The following is a 19,473-nucleotide window of genomic DNA, read 5'->3' on the forward strand; positions in this document are numbered from 1 at the left end:
AGTCACCCAATATTTCATTATCACGAGGAGGTTTCTCAGATTCACCTTCTTCATTTTTAAGAGAAGATTCGCTGGGATTATACGGCAAGTTGCTAAAAGACCCCTAAAACCCACCTACTTCAGACCACTCGCCCCTGTGACCTGAACCACTCTCTTTTCCTGGTTCAAAGTCTGGCTTAATCAGGTCAGATAACAAAACCGATATTAAGCTATCCACTCCTTTTTGTTTCTCAAGCTCAACTTCCCCTTTACCAAAATCATTTAACTTTGGAACCTTCCCAATGAGTGAGCATTGTTCAAAACTTCCTTCCCCCCTTCTTCTTCCATGCCCACCACAGTAATCAAGTGTCTCTCTTCAGATCTTTGTCTGCCATGTGGTCCACGCCCTACCTTGTCAGCTTCGTCTTCAACCTCTCGCCCTTCCCCCACAGCAGCGCTTCGTGTTCCAACTCGATCCAGACCTTCGTCCAAGCTCCATCTGTGAAGACATCAATTAAACGAGGAAATCGCTGCATAGCAGAGATTTGAGGTGTTACAAGATATTAATATCCCTCCTGTCACCATTGCTACCTTCTCCAGCACCAGTTTCTTCCACAGATTGAAAAGGAATCCAACCAATCTGATAGCAAAGGCTTCAGTATGAAACACCTTGCTGTTACAGGCAGCAGTCCATTTCCTCACAAGAATGATGCCCAACTCAGTATCAGTTTCCGTACATGTCAACATGATTCAACAATGCTTTCAAAGAGTCCATATAATCTAGGTCTTTCCATTTGTCTGTATGGTCAGAAGATACATGCAACCTGAATATACTTTTGGGAGAATGATGGTTCAGCCCAGGGTCAGAATTTTTAGGCCCAAAGTACAAAATCACATTTGGACTCTTGTCCCCTGCCGGATTGTGACGGTCTGACACAGGCTTAGCCTTGCCTACGCTTGGCAGGCTTACGTTAGGGACATGCCCGTCATTTTCGCCTGTAAGATTTTTGGGAGAACTGATGTCATCTTCAGGCAGACCACCAAAAGCTTAACGTACTCTTTGAGGAGGGGTGGTCGACCTCCTTGAGTGCCTAACCTTGGCATTCCTAGACCATCATCCCCTTGCGGGGCGGCCCTGGTTAACGGCTAGCATGGCTACCAGGGTTCCTCATGGGCGCACACTTGCTCATGGGGACAGTGTTGGACCGACACTGCGCTGCCAATACTCAAGGGAGGCTTGGCATGCGGGCTTGGCTCAAGTACGTCCCTTCACAACGCCAGTCCCTTGCCCAAGCTGAGTGAGCTACCCCGTTGCCCTTGGCGCACGGGTGTGTTCCATCCCAAGCGGTTGCCTATCATCAGGGTACACAGGTGCCTGTCATCATCGGCTTACAGGAGACCCATCACATCGGTGCCAAGTCACCTCATCGGCGCATGGTCGCCTTCCATTATGGTCGTCCCCCTTTAGCACGTAAGCGGCGCCTCCCATGGACCGGTCTGAGCCAGGAGAGTGCCCCGACCATTGGACTTGAGGTCATGATCCAGTGCTACTGACTTTGGTGGAGCCATCCCATCGAGCAACTCCTAGCCTCTATGCGTTACAAAGGCTTGTTCAGGCCTGCCTTGGCCAGGACGCTGCACGGGTTCGTCCGCTGTAGAACTACCCCCGTGACAGGATGGCAAGAACATTGTAAGTTGTTGCTGGGTCTACAAGGTGAAGCACAAGGCTGACAGGTCAATAGAGTACTTCAAAGGTCATCTTGTCAACAAAGTGTCACAAGTGAACTCTTCACTACGCCATCAAGTTCCATTCATTGTCCCTACAGAATGCCAATCTAGTAGTTACATGTCCATATGGCTAGTTATCTAGGCAAGGGCCTCTGACAACTGGTCATCTAACTGAGACAATATTCAGTGGCCTAAGCAATCAAATCTGCAGATACCAATTATGATATTCATCAGATAGGTCAATCTTGCATATAAATTTTTGGCAAGACAAATTACTTATGGCCTATAATCATATGGAGGAGGCAAAGGAAAGGGTGGATAGAAACAGTGGTCAAAATGTGCACGCATTTCAATTAAGTATCCCAAAGAATAGCAATTATCTAAGTATGTGATGCATATTCAACAAGTCAATATCCAGATAGAAAAGTAATCCAGAGAATGTATAGAAAGACCTTAGCAGTCTACAGGCTTATTTCAGCACATTCAGAATTCCATGTGATAACAACAGTAAAATGTCTCATGATCAGAAACAGCCAGATGACCATCAAATTCCAATCTGTTACAATCTTTTTTAAGACAAATAAAAATAATTTGGAGAAAAGTCTACAAAAAAAAGATAGCTATAACATCTGGTTTGCAGTTATGAGATAGGGGCACTCCTAGTGAGAACTGGGACATAAACAATGGGTTTTCCACATGTAAGCATGTCTGCAATTGCGAGGATAGTTGAGAAACCATTGTGAGGATAGTTGAGAAACCACTTGAACCCAATTTGCAATGAATAATGATACATAAGAATGAAAGACAAATTCAGCAACAAAACAGGAGGGAAAATGTAGTAATATAGCCATACCGTGTACTTCATTCGATTCTTCATTGGAGACCTCTCATTTAGTGTCCCTTTCATTAGTACGCTCAAGATGCCAGATGCTTCTTTCCATTGGTGTTGTCTTAAAAGCTTCAGAAGAAAATGGCTTAGTCTAATACGATGTTCCATTCGTACATTGTATAAGGGCTGGGAATAGGATGGCTTCATGAAAGATAGATGTATTCTCTTAGCAGCTGTTGCAGGTTCGTGATAGCAACCATTTTCAATCCTCTCTCCAACCTTTCTTTTGCCATGATTGTCTTTGCGAGCATCTTCACCAAACTCCATCACGCAGTTATCTGACATTATTGTTCATGCACTCAAATAGGCCTTGCTTAAAACCATAGAATTCCTTAACTCCCTGCACTTATAAAACCAATTATAGATTCCAAACCAAAGAAAATTGATTGATCAATTACTGCTTTTACAAATAAAGCGTTCTCCATTAATTTTAATTACTCCAAAATGTTAGACATGGCAAAACACTCATGGAAGTATTTCTAACTGGACTCTTGAATACTTGAACAACTTAAGCACGCATCCTTGCTGAGATTTGGGGTCTTATTTATAGATAGGCGGCTGGTCTTCAGATAAGATCTTATCTACTGGCCTCTATAATTGAGATGCCTTCTTATCTTCACCATTGTCTTATTAGATGAGCTGGCTTCTTCACCATTGTCTTATTGGTGAATCTTTACTGTTGAGGCTAGTGGCAGGTCTTTTCATACGGAAAAGTATTCTTCAATATCAAATTATTCAAGTGCAATGTAGGAAGAAGATTTGAAAATTTTTTGAAAGTAAATACAAACTGCGCAAGAAGGGCAGAGCTATCATCACCCATGGTAATTGAGGATATGAGAGATGAAAAGAAAGAGACTTGCAAGGTAGTGGAAAAGACTTACATTAAAACTTCAACTGATGAAATTGAATTAACTAACAATAATAAATCTTGTACAAAATCCGTGTTGAACCCTGCAATAGTCGAAACGAATGATAACTTCCAATTCCTGAAGTGGATGCAAATCCCAATTTCAAATTTGGAGAACGTTTGGAAGGCAACTAATGCGAGTGCAAATGGAGGACGGAGGTAACTGAAATTAATGGGAGGATGCAGGCCCATTTAAAGTCAAACCACCTGCCCAATGAGAAAGCCAAAAGAGGCAAATTAATGATGAAGAATGGGGCACAGTATAACACCCCTTTGGGAGAAGATCAACCTCTAGGGCCTGTTTGCACCAGTACTCTGTAAGAAGAGAAGGAGAATGTTTTGATTGAAGAAAGTGAGAGACTTTGCAGACAAACAGAACCTGACCCTAGGGCAAGTAATCATCAGGAAAATGAAACAAAATTGACAAACAGGACTGTAAATGAGGGATTTTTTTTTGTGAAACTAAAAGGTATGGTTTTATGAAACTAAAATAGTAAACCCTGAAAAATTAGTTCTGTGAGCTTCAGTTTGTCCAGTTTAATGAAAGATTAGTTTATGATACATTTAAGTTTTAAACTTCATATTTATTTATTTATTTTTTTTGGACTTGTGGAGATGAATGATGATTTGTACTTCTTCATTATATGAAGAGCATAATTGCAAATACATGATCAATAAAAAGCAGCAACAATAAAGAAAGTAACAAACTTCCATCAGTTCGAAAGGATGTTCCTTTCCATACTAACAGACCAATCCCCTTTTGGATGCAGGGCCCTGAGCAAAAGGGTGAAACATTACTCCCTCACCCCTATTCTATCAGAACCCCCACCTTCGGACTCAGTGGAATGGTCTGAATAGAGAGGAAGTTCAAATCCCTCAAACTGTTGGATTTCACGAAAGCCGATTCAGCAATGGCTACTTTACTGAGAATCCAAGTAAAATGAAACAGTAAAAAAGAAACAAACGAAACAGGCATCCACTCAATCCAAATAAAAAAAGCAAATTCGACAAGAGGAAACCAGATGAAATAAGTAGCAAACTACAGATAAAAAGAAAAAATATATATATATATATGAAAGAAACTGATTCACAAAAAAAATATATATGTAGGATGACAGTTATTTTCATTACCAGCTCCGACAGTCACCCAAGTGCAGATTAATCCATAACAAAGATAATGACCAGAGAAGAGAAGAAAATAAAAATGTAAAAAGAAAAATCAAGAACTAGAACTCGCCTGAGCTGGGATTTCTGCCTGTGTTACTTCCCGATGACGATGGTCAAGTGGTACACCAGATTCGATTGCAAGAGATAATGCTCCAGTTGATCAACACTCAAGTTTGTCGCCGCGGTTTAGGACTTTGGGTTCTGGTTGGATGTTGGCCTGACTTCAGAAGAGCTTCCTAACGGGTGATTTATCCTTGAGCAACAATGGCGAATGCTTAATACCACGGGGAGGACGCCAAGAAGATGATGCGAGTGAGCTTCTCCCGTCAGCTGCGAGTAAAGCTTTTAATGGTAGAGGCCGTAGATCCTTTATTCACATAGAAATTATGATCGGAACGAATAAGATGGTGCGGGTGCGGTGACTGACGACCGGAACGGGTGCCGTGAATGGTAGTGGTCGGAAGCAGGCCAGAGGTGTCGTTCGGCGATACAGAGGAAGGGTACAGAGAGAGAGTGCACAGAAGGAAGGAGTGAGAGAGAAGGAGCGGCAGCCGGATTTCGTGAGGACGACGCTGGAGATGACACCACTGCAAAGGTCTCCGGTTTCTGTTGCCGTCAAGCTCCGTTCGTTTCTGCTCTATCTATGATGAACAGTATTTCGGGTAGGTTCGAGTAATTAGAAAGAACTATGGGGGGAAAGAGAAAATGAGAGAGATGTGATGAAGAATGCCGCCGCTGCTAGGATTTGCAGCGGCAGTTCAGTTGAAGCGACAATGGAAGGGGAGGAGGGGGCGGAAATCTGTGGAAGAAGAAGAAGAAAGGAAAGGGAGAAGAGAGAAAGGTCGGAGGAGCAGAGAACCGCCGGGAGGGGTGCCGCCGCTGCGCCTCTCTTCTTCGTTCGAACGAACGGGGAAGAGGAATCCTCTTTGATTTCTCATTAGCCCGAATGAGAAAGCTTAAGTTGTATTAGTGGTAGTTTAGTAATTTTTCGTACGTTTGGGGGGCATTTTTGTAATATCGGAAAAATTGAGTTAAATCGTATCCGGGCTGAATCGGGGTCTTCTAGTTCGATGGTGGGGATTTTTTGGCCAACAAACGAAGGGTTGAGATGAATTTGACCGCGGAATAGGGTCGTGCATGTGCGGCCTGTAAGATTGGCCGAAACATAATCGAAGGATAAATGAGAGTATTTTTGGCTGAAATTTTATAGGGTGGGGTTTTTTGAAATTCTGAAGGACAACCAGCGGCCCTGCGGCAGTTTGGCCTTCTCCACTCATTTTCAGGGAGCCGAATACTGTTCATCTTCTGGTTCAAAAGCTTGAGATTCATGGAAGCCGAGGTCGAAGTCCACTAGAGTCTTTTTGTGGTATAGTGCTTTCTGCAAGTCTATGGTCTATCTGTTATTTTGCTTTTTGTCAAGCTACTTGTATTTCGGAGGTTGAATCTACTTTTAATTGCAAGTGTTCCTTGTTGAATTCTTCTCCACCTCATTTATTTATTTTTTCTTACGTCACACTTTTTGCTAATAAATCATGTATTGAGACCACATGATTTGTTTTTTCGAGTCTTACTTTGCACCATTGCGTAGAATTTGTTAATGATCAATGCCATAGATCAATTAGTTACATTTTAGTGGTTCTATTGTCTTTGTGATTTGCTCAGATTACACTCCGTCAGAGGATATGGAATTCATCAGACAGATGAATGATTTGGGGCTTCCTGTTTCCTTCAGCACAAACAAAGAGGCAAGTCCAGATTTTTCTTTTTCCTTCTTAACTTTTGTTGTTTCTATAGTGACAATGGTGTTGCAGTGTATTTAATATGTTACCAATGTTGTATTACTCTGCAACACAATGTTGCATTGTTGCAGAAGAAGATAGCCATCCGACATCCGAATATAATTTCTCTTATGGGCCATTGCATTCACAAAGAAACAATATTTTTTGTTTATGAATTGATGCATAATGGATCTATTGAAACACAACTGCATGGTATCACTTTATTTCTTATCCAAGGCTAGTGGAAAGGATGTTAAAAGATAGTGAAAGAGTAACAGTTTAAATTTCTGTCACCTTGCCCTAGAGGCAGCAAGGTGAGTTTATCAGTTTGTTAAGCAACACTCGTTTATTTTTATTTTTTTTAAGTTCTTCTCATTTACCTGATTCTGTAGTTTCATGTAATCCATTCTAATTTTTTGTCATCCATTGACTCCAATTTTGTGATGTAGAGGCTTAGAATATCTACATGAACACTATAACCCTCCAGTGATCCATAGAGATCTTAAGTCATCAAATATTCTTATAGATTCAAACTTCAATGCAAAGGTAAAAAAAAAGTCTGAATCAATGAGATTATCATATTTTTTCACCAATAATGTTTTATTGTTAAAATTGAGACCAATTGGTCTCTTATTAAGGCTCTTTTTAATCAATAATATGTTATATATTGTTGATTTACAATTTTTCATTATTAATCTTTTGTATAACTCTTTAATTCCTTATTTCATACATATTTTGACATTTTGTCTTGATTCAGCTCTCTAATTTGGGTGATTCAACTCAATTGGTATGCCAATTGAGCTTATTTATTACGTGTTGATTTTTGTTTTTCTCTGATCTGTTCATTTAATGTCTTTTGTGAACCCTGCTGAACTTTATGATGTGCATATTCTAGTAGTTATAAACTTTTGTGTAAAACTTTTTTTCCATTCTTTCTTTTCCCCTAAATTTATCTGGTGGACTTTTAAGGGATACTATACCAAATCTATAGATTTATGCTTACTGTAAATGATGGGGCTTGGTTACTTTGCTTCTGGTTGTAGACCTATCATATGTGATATTTATGTCAACTTATACTAGTACACCACATTCTTTTGGACAATTAGAATAACACTAGAAATATCCTTTGGTACCTCAAGGTTTCACCACCTTGAATAATTCGTGGTTTCACCACTTTAGCGGGTCGGCAGGCTACTGTCCAGCTTCCCAAGGATAATTCGTGGTTTGGCGGGGTTGGGGAAGTACAACCATTCTATAAGATTGTAAAGATGTTCTTACAAATTCCATATGGAAGCATCAAAATTGGCTTCACCAAGGGAATTTTACCTATTGGAGTCCCATAAAAATGCCTCTGCTTGGGTATCTCATAGTTTCAACTCACGTTACATGGACACAGAGCCAAGGCTCACTGATATGGCTATTATGATTTATAGATTTTTGGGAAGTACAGGTTTCACATGCATGTATCTCATTAATGGGGATGCCAGCATACATTTCAGCATACACATCTATTTATGCATGTCGAAGGGAAACATTGAAATTCTTTCATCCATATCCATATTTATTGGACGTGTTCAATAAAGGCATTGCACTTACAATTAAAGTGTCTAAGTAACATGGTTGAAAGTTATCACCACCTATCCACGGTTATGTAGTTGGCTGTTGTGGCAACCCAGTCAACTCAGACAAGCTTATTCCTTCAATGGAACTAGATGATGGTTCTGGTCCTTATCCCTACAGGTCAAAGGTGGGCACATTTACTTGTTGAATGTGTAATCTCATATATGATCTAGAGCTAGGGGTGCAGGGATAAGGGGGCAGTAGCAATTTTGTCATTTTTTGGGAAATTTGTTTCAGAAGATATATGTTGCTCTTTGTGAACTAACATTATCTCTAATCCTTGCAGATGTAAAAGATATAAAATGTGTGATCAATTATGATTTCCCGTCAAGCCTTGAAGATTATGTTCACAGGGATCAGATGAACAAGTAGCGCAGGTGTTAGAGGGACTGCTTTTACCTTATTTACTCGTGCAAATGCAAAGTTTGCCAGAGATCTTATTAAGATCCTACAAGATGGTGGACAAGTCGTTAGTCCAACATTGGTTGCAATGGGTGGGTTTTCGGTTGACTTGAAATGATTTTCATGGTGGAGGTATGTTTCTAACAATTTTCTTTATTACATGTTTAAGAGATGGGTGGGTTTTCCGTTGACTTGAAATGATTTTCATGTATGTGTTTTGACAGGTTCAGGGGGGAACTTCTGCTCAAGGGGATGGGGAGGTGGTGGTTTTGACAATTGAGCTTTGATTTCTGGATGCAACACCGTACCACTTGGTATAAGGAAGCCATGGTAGCGCCTATTCTTCGGTGGGACGGTGAACTGTGCTGACAACACAGGTGTGAATAACCTATACATCATCTTTGTGAAAGGGATCAAGGGTCGTCTCAACAGATTGCCGTCAGCCTCTGTTGGTGACATGGTGATGGCCACCGTGAAGAAGGGGAAGCCTAATCTCAAGAAAAAGGTCATGCCTGTTGTCATTGTTCAACAACAGAAGCCATGGTGCCAAAAGGATGGTGTCTACATGTACTTTGAAGGTCAATTATTTTTCATTTTGTTCTGTTGTTTTCTTTCTTTGTTATGTTTTCTGCTTTTTTTTTTTTTTCTGTTCCCTTTCAAATGCACTGGTAGATCTAATCAAAGTTTTTTTTCACTTTTTCTCTTCTTTATTGTTGTTTTTTTTCCATGAGATTTTAAAGCTTCCTGTCTTTAATCTAATTATGATGGCTCTTTTATTATATTCGTTGGTAACTTGTATTTTGTTAGCATTGAAGTAACTTGTATTCTGTTAGCATTGAACGTTAAGATCATAAGACTTTTTTAAGATTGTTCTTCTGTGCTATTGTAGGCAGTAATTTTATTTTTTATGTTGTGCTCAAAGTATTGCCTAACTCATAGCACTTTGACAGTTAACTGTTAAGTCAATGGCTTTTGAATGGTGGGTCCCAACAAAATTCATAGGTATAGTTACTCTGTACTACAGTGTGGTCATTAACTAGTAATTAGTGTGAAGAGATGTCAATGCTTTTGGAGTTGTACTTATGAAACTCCTAATGGTAAGAAAGCCTGTGGAAAAGATGGCACCAGCTCAATGCCACTATTGTCACATGAGTATGTTTTGTTCTTAATCCCCATCTAGGCTGGAAAGTTTATAGGAAATTGGTAATCAGATTTTTACCATATAGGTGGAATGAATCCTAACCATGGATGGATGCCAAATCTACAGGCATGATGCGGTTTATAGGGGGGCTACTAGTAAACTAGGAGGGGATATAAATTCACATTTATGAGGGGCAGTACAATCTACTTATCCCTTTTATAACCTACTTTCTCTCTACCTTAATTTTTAGAAAAAAATAACTTACCTTAATTTCCAGAAATACAGACTTATTTTTTTATAACCTACTCTTTCTCTCTCTATTTTTCTCTACCTTAATTTCATAAATAACCCAAAAAATAATTAAAAACCTTTTTTGCAACCACTATTATTATATATAAATTTTAATTTATTTTAAGTAATTTTTTTTCTAAGATACTTTTACTAAAAAATACATTCTCAACTTCTTTTTTCTATACATTAATTTAATTTCTTCAAGCCCCTGCAACGCAGGGACCCCTCGGCTAGTTGATAATTTATATGATTGTTGGGAATATATCCAAACTCTAACAAAATTATTAAAACTTTTTTTATTGATTGTAAAGTCCTTTTAAAGTACATTTAAGCTTGACCACAACAATACAAATACTTCATATTCGTTATTATTCATTACATTCCATTCACATGTGATATTACATGAGTACTATAATATGTTAAAAGCTAAAACTGCCCATTCGTTATTCTTCAATATCTATTTATAATTGTTGGAATTCATCTATACCCAACTGTCAATATTTTGATTCCATCACAACGATAGCCAAGAAAAATGACAACCTTCTTTATTATAAACTAATCACTGGATACCATCCCTAACGATGGAGAAGACAATGCTCGTTTGGTAACCCAAGAATAAACATCTTTGAGTTGTTTGCAATGGCAAATTTGGTAATGGGCAATGTACTAATAGGGGTGTTTAATTGTGATAGTCCCTCCAAAATCTTGGTTGGTTTTACTCTACTATCGTCAATATTTAGTTTCGGTAAGGATTTTTCAAGTTATGAGATCATTAACTTAACAAGTTAAGAACAAAGAGGGGTAAAAACAATAAAAACATGACCTTTAATTCAATTCTCTCAAAGACATGCAAAGAGATGGACTTTGACATTCACCATAATAATTGTCGTCAAGAAACATCTAGTATTTCGGCAACGCTGAAGGATATGATTTAGATAACATCTAGTTGCACAAGACCAAGGAATAAGCTTCCTCTTGATTAAACCATGAAGTGGTGGTAGGGTTTGATATTACTACCGAAATTGGACATAGCAATTGATTATATGGTAGTTTAGATCTAATCAAAGCTAAAAAAACTAGTGGGATTAATAGGTATTGGAATTTGGACCATGTCAAGTGCAAAGGAAAAATAAAATGAGATAAATGATAATGGTAGTAAAACATAGGGGGTGTTGTACAACGCGAATTGTTTTTCTTGTTGTTGGTTTAAAAAAAAAACTCAAAATCAATTTGCTTGAAAATAGATTGTTTCTCAAAACAAAAACATAAGATACATGTTAATGGTTGTGTACCTGTTTTTTGTTTTTAAAATTGGAAAAAGAAAAACAAATAAAAACATTCATGTTGTGGAACGCCCACACAAAGTCACCTCCCCCATTCTCACTCAAACCTCCCTTCTTCCCAAACCAATTTTCTCCAATATTTCAATTTTTAACTAAAGGGAAATTTTTCAAAGCACCTTTATGGCTTAGGAATTTGACTAAATCTACTCCTATTGATTACATATTGTCTTAAAATACCCTTATATTTATGACAAATTGACTAGCTTTATCAGCCCCTACCATTAGTATCCGTTAATGATCCATCACAATCCAAGCACATGTTACACCACATGACATATAATTGTTTTTAAAATCCAATATTACCCTTTTGTGGGCAACAATTAAACTCGAAAAAAAAATATAAACAACATCAAATCGTAGTTGTAGGGTTGTTAAGAGTTTCGGTTTGCAATATCTAAACCTCGAATGAAAGTTATCAATCAAATAATATTTTAACCTAGACAAAAGAGAGACTCCCAATTGTATGATCACTTAGACTATATTATCGACAAATAAAAGCCAACCGATTTAATAAGAGTGAAGGAGACAACACAAATTACAAGTCCTTTTCAAGGGAATGAGGATGAAGGTGCAAATCTATTGCACAAGCCTAGAGACAATAAGATTAGGTGCAATTAAAGTTTGTTTGAATGAAGAAGTCCAGGGTTTTGCACCTATTGTTCTTTGGCGACCTATTCTCTGGCTTCCAAGTATTGCTTTGATAGTTTTGGTATCAAAATCATGGAAAGGTTTGAAACAAGATGGCAAACAAGGTAAGAAGGGGAGGGGGTTTTCAAATCAAATGTTTTTTTTTTTTCTTTTTTTCCATGGGTTGATGGTACCTGTTATTAAATTTGTATTTCAAAGTCCAAATGTATTGCACATAAATTATATTAGGGCAAATACTACACTGGAGACGAGCTCAAGGGGATTGGGTGGCTATTGGCCTTTGATATTATTATCTACTCGATCAGTCGAGTTTTTATGTGAATTCGAATAAAGTAATATGAATTTTAGAAAGTGAAATTAGCAAAATTTCGCTATCAATACATGTTTTCTTTTAAGAAGTGAAAGAAAGGATTGCACCTATAATTATACGTTTTGAGTTTGATTTTGATTTTTTATTTTTTGCTTGTGAACAACTTTAGATTGTTAGGAAGAGAAGCCTTTAAACTAATTAGGCAATTACTAAAACCTAGCTAATAAAATTTTAAATCATTTAAGATTTCAATTGTGTACCTCACATTTGTGAAGCTATTGACCTGTTAAGATCATTACCCCGAATCGATAACTGCACATTAACTTCTCTCACAAGGTGGTTGTGATTCTGGATGGCCTTACCGACCTTCTCATCTACATATCCCTTGACAGTATCCTTATAGTCATTGATTTTTTTGTTTATCATTTGGGTTTAATTTTGAATTTTTTAATAGCGCAAGACAAATTTATCATTTCATTTTTTCGTTAGGTCTAACGGTGATGACAATTATTAGAAACCTTATGGGTATTTAAAATAAAAGGGGGTAAAGCTAATCATTTATTCAGGACCGTGAATTTTTTAAATTGTAAGTGTAAGATTATTCAAGGAAAAATTATAATTTAGTACGCTTAACTTGGGGATAGTGTGAAGTTAGTACCCAAACTTTCAAAAAGTGTAAAGTTGGTCCAAAATCATTAGCGGACGTTAAGTATCATGTGAAAGGATAAAAATGTTCTTCACTTATTATCTAATTTTCTTATGATTGATATTCAATCTCTAACCAGTAACTCCCATATCAAGCTGGTTATGGATTCATTTGCTCTGTACCACATTACAGTGTCAAGTTGGTATGCCAAAGCAAGGAAGTGTTCCCACCATTCTTTACATTGTATGCCAAATTGCTTATCAAGGGACTTGTGTGGCTCAGTTAATTACTCGATGGGGAAACTGTGCAACAATGCCTTGATGGGAGCAAAGCCTAAGATCGAATTTGAAACTCCTCCAAATAAGCAAACAACCATCACTCATGACCACGATCTACTTATACCATTCTTCACTTCACATTCTTCTGTCACACCCTTCTCTTTTGTTCCAATGATCACTGAACTTGTTCGCACAAACTTGAGGACTCCCAAGTCTATTACACCATGATTCAACCCTAACCCCTGTAGCCCTAAAATGTTTACCACCATCATCACCATCACCACCCTCTTCTCCATCCTCCTAACCATAACCATCTACCCTATTACAACCACCGCTCTATCCTCCATTACAGGGATTGACTCATTTTTCTCCTAGCATTCACGTCTTGTCCCACATGCCTCCAACTATTCTTTCCTTTTCCCCTTCCTTGTCTACTCCCTCCTCTCCCTTGAAACCTCCGTCCCCGTCCATGTGAAACTCGTTGGCTCTTTCTCTAGCCACTCCCAATATCTCTTCTCTTATTTCCTTCACACCACACCATATTATTTGATCGATTCCATGCCATCGGACCCATTCCTCAACACCTTGCCATAGAACCCCAAATCCCAAAACATATTTTCCTTTGTGGCTAGAACATATATGCTCACCGTTATCACCTCCATCATCCAATTCTTATTTCTGTCAAATCCATTATCATTAAATCATTATTAAGAAAAATAGCTTATCCTTCAACCACCACCTCGCTTTTTGACAAATCATGGAAGAAAGCCCATCAAGAGTCTCCTGAATGCTTGCTTTGGTTCATATGGAGTTGCTCCACATTAGATTGGCTGCTGCAACGGAAGACCTAGTGATGGCGTTTGATTTGATTAAGAAGATTATAAATTATGACATCCTGTCGAAGTTGATGTTGCACGGATCGACGCTATTTGGGTTCTGTAAGAAGGGGGGAGCGGATAAGGCTTACGAGATTGATGCCCATATGTAGTGTCTGGGGTTTGGGCGGGGGAGCTCGAGCTTGTTGCATTATTACGATTTAGTTCAAGTATAATAACAATGAACGATGTCTTTTTTGAAGGGTAGTTTTAATATTTTCAAAAATTTTAAGTTGATTGACTGGAGGGACCGACTTGATTCGGATACTAAATTGACACTTCCCCCAAATTCAGGTACTAAAGCGTAATTATTCAATTTCTTGAAATTTAAGAGCAATTCAAGACTTCAATTCCCAAGACATGGTTGAAAGGGTATTTCAGTAAATTCAATACTTTATTACACCACGAACACCGTTCATTGTCGAAGAATCTATGGTGAGAGAGAGAAGGGCAAGGGAAAACTCCGCGGCTTCGAAAGCTTTTTCGGCCCTCTTGTGCCTCCCTCTCTCTCTCTCTCTCTCTCTCTCTCTCTCCTCAGAACACATTTTTCCCTCTCCTCTGAGCAACCGCTGTCTCTTCCGCTTCGTACTGTTTTGTAAAATTATACGGAAGCCACCCAAATGGAACCATTCTTCCCCCTTTAATCTCAGTTCCTCACTCTCTCTAGATCTCCACAAATCATTCTCTTTTAATTCTTAATTAATTTCTCTTTGGGTCCAACCATCTTAACCTGCAATGGCCGATGGGTCCGAAGAGGCCAACGATATCGAGAAGCTCTACGAGTACGGCGAACGACTGAACGAGGCCAAGGATAAGTCCCAGGTTAACTTCAATTCTTCAATCTTTTTCATTTTCATTTTGGGTTTTCTTTCTAGGGTTTTAAGTGGTGTTATGAATTGAATTTGATGTTAGCTACTTTTTGTTTTCGAAAAAGTTTGATTTTTTTTTTTCTTTTTGGCTCCAAATTGACGCAGAATGTAAAGGATTATGAAGGCATAGTCAGAGCGGCCAAGGGCAGCATTAAGGCGAAGCAGTTAGCGGCACAGCTTATTCCCAGATTCTTCAAGTTCTTCCCAAGTCTATCCAGTCAAGCTGTTGAAGCCCATTTCGATTTGTGTGAGGAGGAGGAACTTGGTGTAAGTAGCTAATTAACTATCCACCATATTCTTTGTTTTCTCCATGCTTTTGAGTAAACTCTATTTATATTTAAAACTTTTTCACTTGGTTTGTTTTAGTTTAGAGATGATACTAGCATTTCTAGACATGGCTGATTTACAGTTATTGTATCACATACCATGACAATCATACAATTCCAGGAAGTCTCAGAACCTGGAGACATGATTGGTCCCTATGTTTGGACTGCGTTAGCAGCGGAGTTTTAGTTGAATCTGGAAAATCGGAAACCATCAGGTTGTGGCGAGAGATTGCGTCACCATGTTCGGATTGCTTTATCAATAGAGTTCTAGATGCACTTTAAAAAAATTCAAGTTGCAGATATAGTGGTAAACGGCAACTGCATTGGCTATATGACTATATGCAATTTTGCACCTAAGGTTGCTTCATATACTTGAGGTGTGTAGATGTGTAGGTTCGTTTTTAGAGGTTAGGCTGCTTTATGCAGTCACAAAAATTCCATTAGTTTTTTTTTTTTAATATCAACAATGCCAGTTAAAGTGCTTTATTAACGGGGACATTTATTATATACAATATTCATAAAAATATTTATTATAAACAAGGTGTCCATACTTCAAAGTTGGGAGGAAGAACCAGAAATAAAACAAGAAAACTGAAATCTTTAATAGCTCCACAGGCTGACCAATGCATCTTTTCCCAAGCACAATAGCTATCTCAATAAACCCATCTCTGAATGCAAAGAAGCTCTGGCAACCCAACTTCTGACTAGCTCATCTGCTATAGGGTTTCCTGATCTTGAGATCCAATTGAAATGCTAAGCAGGATTCTCATCCTGGTTACCAATGATCTTGTCTCTCTCATTTGCTGTTGTAGTTTCCAAGGTTTGATGTAGAGCCCATCCAGCCAATGCCAACCGATGAATTTCTTTCGACTTCTATGGCGTCTATTCCTAGGAATTAGCCTACCCTTATTCCTTAAACAGTGCAGAAAAGATAGACTTTCTGCCCTTATTGCTGTTTCTTCTCTAATAGAATGAGGATATGTCACTATTTCCTCTCCCACATGCCTCTAAAGGTGTTTACAATGCATTCTTTAGTAAATGCCACTTAGTTGCCTATGGAACAACTGTCAAAATTATGCTTGACCCAACCTTGAGATGAAGTAATCCATCTTTTTATCAGCAGGCAAAACATTATTTTCCTTGGATGAAGAAAAGATGCTAATTGCATGCCTTCCTCTAAGGACAGAATCAATAAGAATCCCCTTAAACTCTTCTCTTGTAGATATCCAATTCAGAGGGGTTACTCTTATAGTGACAATTTCAGTCACGAAATTTGTCTCCATGGTTTCGATCTTGGAAGGTTATTGCATTTCTCTCTTTTCATTGTCCCCACAGGGTTGCTGCCCTTGTACTTCTCCAAGTAATTCTTCCCCTCTTTTTGTTTGGATAGAGGCATGCCATGCACCCATAATTAGTTGCATAAGAGCTACCGATGAAAATGTTGTTTACTCATAGTTGTCTAGGTATCAGCTCAAGGTTGAACCGCCTAGTGACCCAGCTGGTTGAAATGTTGAACTGGTCAAATATTAATTCCCCCTTTTTTCTTTAGTTTCAAATTTTCGCCATTTCCATCATTAACAAAATAATTCTTATTTATTACTTATTTTTGTTTAATACGATGAATGTATAATATTACAGACATGTCCATTTTCTACAGATTTTCTATATTTTTTTGTACTTTCTCCATTTATTATTTAAATATGACATCATGGGTTGATCCGTTTGACCCAGATGATTTAACCACTGATCCATAATCTAGACAGAAAAGTGGTTCCTTTTCCGGGTTGGTTTTAAAAGCACTGATGAATATATGTTGTTGTGCCTAGTGGCAGCTGCATATTTAGGCTTCATAGGTGATTCTGGCACCCATCATCAAAATGTCTCCAAAATTTGGATATTCTTTCTTTGAGTTTCTGCTTGACATGACTGCATCATTAATTTTTCCAGCTAAGGATTTCCACCTTGTACTTAATTTGCCATTAATTTCTGAAAGTGGTTTCTACTTCCAGTTTTGTCTCAAAATGCAAACCAATATTTTCTTTACCTTCAAAATATTTCATTTACTTATTTGAAATATAAACTCTGCTATTTCCTGTGACTGCAGATTCGAGTACAAGCAATTCGTGGTCTCCCTCTTTTTTGCAAGGATACACCAGAATATGTTTCTAAGATTGTGGACATTCTTGGCCAACTTCTTACTGCTGGTAATTTGGTTCTCAAGTAATATTTTGAGTACAAAGGGCAGGGTTGCAAATAGCGGAGCATGCATCTCTTTTTCTTTCCCTTTGTATATTTTATGGCTTAGTTTTAATTCAATAATTTGATTTGTGTTACTGATAAAAATTGTTTATGCTTTTCATAGCCTCAGTCTCTTTCTCTCCAATCTCCATCTGTCTTTGTATTCATCTTGGTTCTCCTCATTCTTTCAGAGGAAAATGTGGAGCGTGATGCAGTACAGAAAGCCCTTCTATCATTGTTAAGGCAGGATGTAAAAGGTAATTTCCTTTGCTATTAGAAACCTTGAAATCTTGAAGCAAAATACTATTGTTTTGGGGAGGGGTGATCCATTTTATTTTTGGTCTCTTGCTCTTATTTTTGTAGATTCTTTCATGAAAAAAGTTTGTTGCTCCATTTATCATCTTTTCCCATTTTGCATTGGTTATTGAAGAAGAGTTTCTCCAGTGCATGTTTGCTAGGGACTTACTATTGCCTAACAGGATTTTAAGGAAGTAAATGCCAGAAACATGCAATGGATCTGGTAGAATCCAAAGGTTTAAGTAAGTGATAACTCATATACGATGGACTATATTGAGTGCAACTTCAGTGATATTAAGAGAGTATATGGATAAATGTTTTGCCTTGGAATGGGGGGTTGGAAAAGATGGATGGCAAGAAAATGTTTTTAAAAAGATAAATTTCTATTTCAATTCCTTTGTGAAAGAGAGGTTCAAGGGGATGCATGTAGAGTGAAATCCAAGTTGCTAAAATGGAGATATTCCTTGTGGTTTCTAATTGCTGTATGGATAATGGATATTGATTACATGTAAGATGAGAGTTTGAGAGACATATAGTAGTATCCTTCATGCTTTATGGTTATGGAAACTCATGAATTAAGTGCATGCTCCAGGACAGTCATGGTACTATACTCACCGTCTATTCTGGGCACAATTGTTACAGAAACTCAATTGGGCTGAAATGTTACCAATAACTGCAAGGTGTTGAGAATGGTAAAGTCTCTCAACTTTAATAACCTTCTAGTGGAGGGAAATTCTAAGGTAGTGGCAGGATGGTTTAAAACAAAAAGGGAAGGACCTTGGATGTATATGCATAACATAAGAGAGGTTATGTGCTTGACCAGAAAAAAAAGGAACATCTTTCAAGTTTCAACTGCATAAAGAGATCAGTCAATGGTTTGGCTGATTTCTTAGCTACACAAGGGGTTCATAGACATTAGTTGTATTGAGGAGTTGGGAACAGGTCTCCCATGGAGATTGAGTGTACTTTAAACTTTAAGAAATGACTGGATGAGGGTAGATAGCCGGGGCTAGTCTACCAAAAAGGATCAACTGGTTCAAACCTGTCTTTGTATTTTGTTTATTCTTTCATATCAAAGCAATAAAGTTTTAGTTACTAATCAAGAAAATATCATTCATGTTTTCATAAGGAAGAATGTGTTTAGTATTGCAGGACCAAAAGATGATTGAAGGGATGTCAAATTCATTCTTTTCTCTAGACCTGTATGAGCTAAAAGAAGTTGGTTACCAACTTACAAGGATCCCACACGATATGTAGAAGATTCAAAATTTTCTTAAATCATTGCTTTAATGTGCCTTATTCTCATGTTATTATCTCACATTACCTTTTTCTTCTTCTTTGCTGTTTCTGTTATTATCTTCACATTTGGTTTTTTAATGTTCCTTAGTCATTACTAATCCATAGTTGTCAAGACATCTAGGCAATTTTGGGTGATAGTGGGGCACCCAGTCGCCTAGGTGCTCTCCTAGACAATAAGAATTTTATAAAATAAAAACTAAAATTTGGTTAGTCCCCTAGTTTTATAAACCATGTAACATTCATATTAATTAAAAAAATATAAATTCTCTATATTAAGAACATTAAATATCTTAATAATGGAAACTCAATTCGGGCGGATATTTGGACAGCAGTTACAGGTTTAAGGAGGGAAAATAATGAACTTGAAGGAAGTGGAAGTTGAAGGAGATTCAAGAACAGCCATTGCGTGTCTAAAGGCTGAGCAGAAGGTAGCTTGGAGCTA

At 37.9% G+C, this 19,473-nt stretch overlaps 2 protein-coding genes and 1 long non-coding RNA gene across 3 annotated transcripts in view; 2 read left to right on the forward strand and 1 right to left on the reverse strand.

Moving 5' to 3' along the window:
- Window positions 1-5,604, reverse strand: part of LOC148876055 (TAF RNA polymerase I subunit A) — a 47,025-nt gene extending 41,421 nt beyond the window's left edge. Inside the window, exons 1-2 of the mRNA XM_088965985.1 lie at window positions 4,741-5,604; window positions 2,561-2,936 (exon numbers count right to left, since the gene is read on the reverse strand). Coding sequence (XP_088822111.1) covers window positions 2,561-2,881 — 321 coding nt within the window. The 5' untranslated portion in view covers window positions 2,882-2,936; window positions 4,741-5,604. The remainder of the gene's footprint in view (window positions 1-2,560; window positions 2,937-4,740) is intronic.
- A 226-nt stretch (window positions 5,605-5,830) lies between these two features.
- Window positions 5,831-9,334, forward strand: LOC148876056 (uncharacterized). Its single transcript, XR_016105491.1, has 4 exons — window positions 5,831-6,036; window positions 6,333-6,415; window positions 8,355-8,602; window positions 8,695-9,334. It is a non-coding gene; the product is annotated as an uncharacterized LOC148876056 (long non-coding RNA).
- A 3,940-nt stretch (window positions 9,335-13,274) lies between these two features.
- Window positions 13,275-19,473, forward strand: part of LOC148876057 (apoptosis inhibitor 5-like protein API5) — a 30,564-nt gene continuing 24,365 nt past the window's right edge. Inside the window, exons 1-4 of the mRNA XM_088965987.1 lie at window positions 13,275-14,824; window positions 14,977-15,138; window positions 17,302-17,401; window positions 17,627-17,692. Coding sequence (XP_088822113.1) covers window positions 14,738-14,824; window positions 14,977-15,138; window positions 17,302-17,401; window positions 17,627-17,692 — 415 coding nt within the window. The 5' untranslated portion in view covers window positions 13,275-14,737. The remainder of the gene's footprint in view (window positions 14,825-14,976; window positions 15,139-17,301; window positions 17,402-17,626; window positions 17,693-19,473) is intronic.

The sequence above is a fragment of the Nelumbo lutea genome, chromosome 1 (genome assembly GCF_056320005.1).
Source record: "Nelumbo lutea isolate HS-2025 chromosome 1, American lotus-T2T, whole genome shotgun sequence".
NCBI lineage: Eukaryota > Viridiplantae > Streptophyta > Magnoliopsida > Proteales > Nelumbonaceae > Nelumbo > Nelumbo lutea.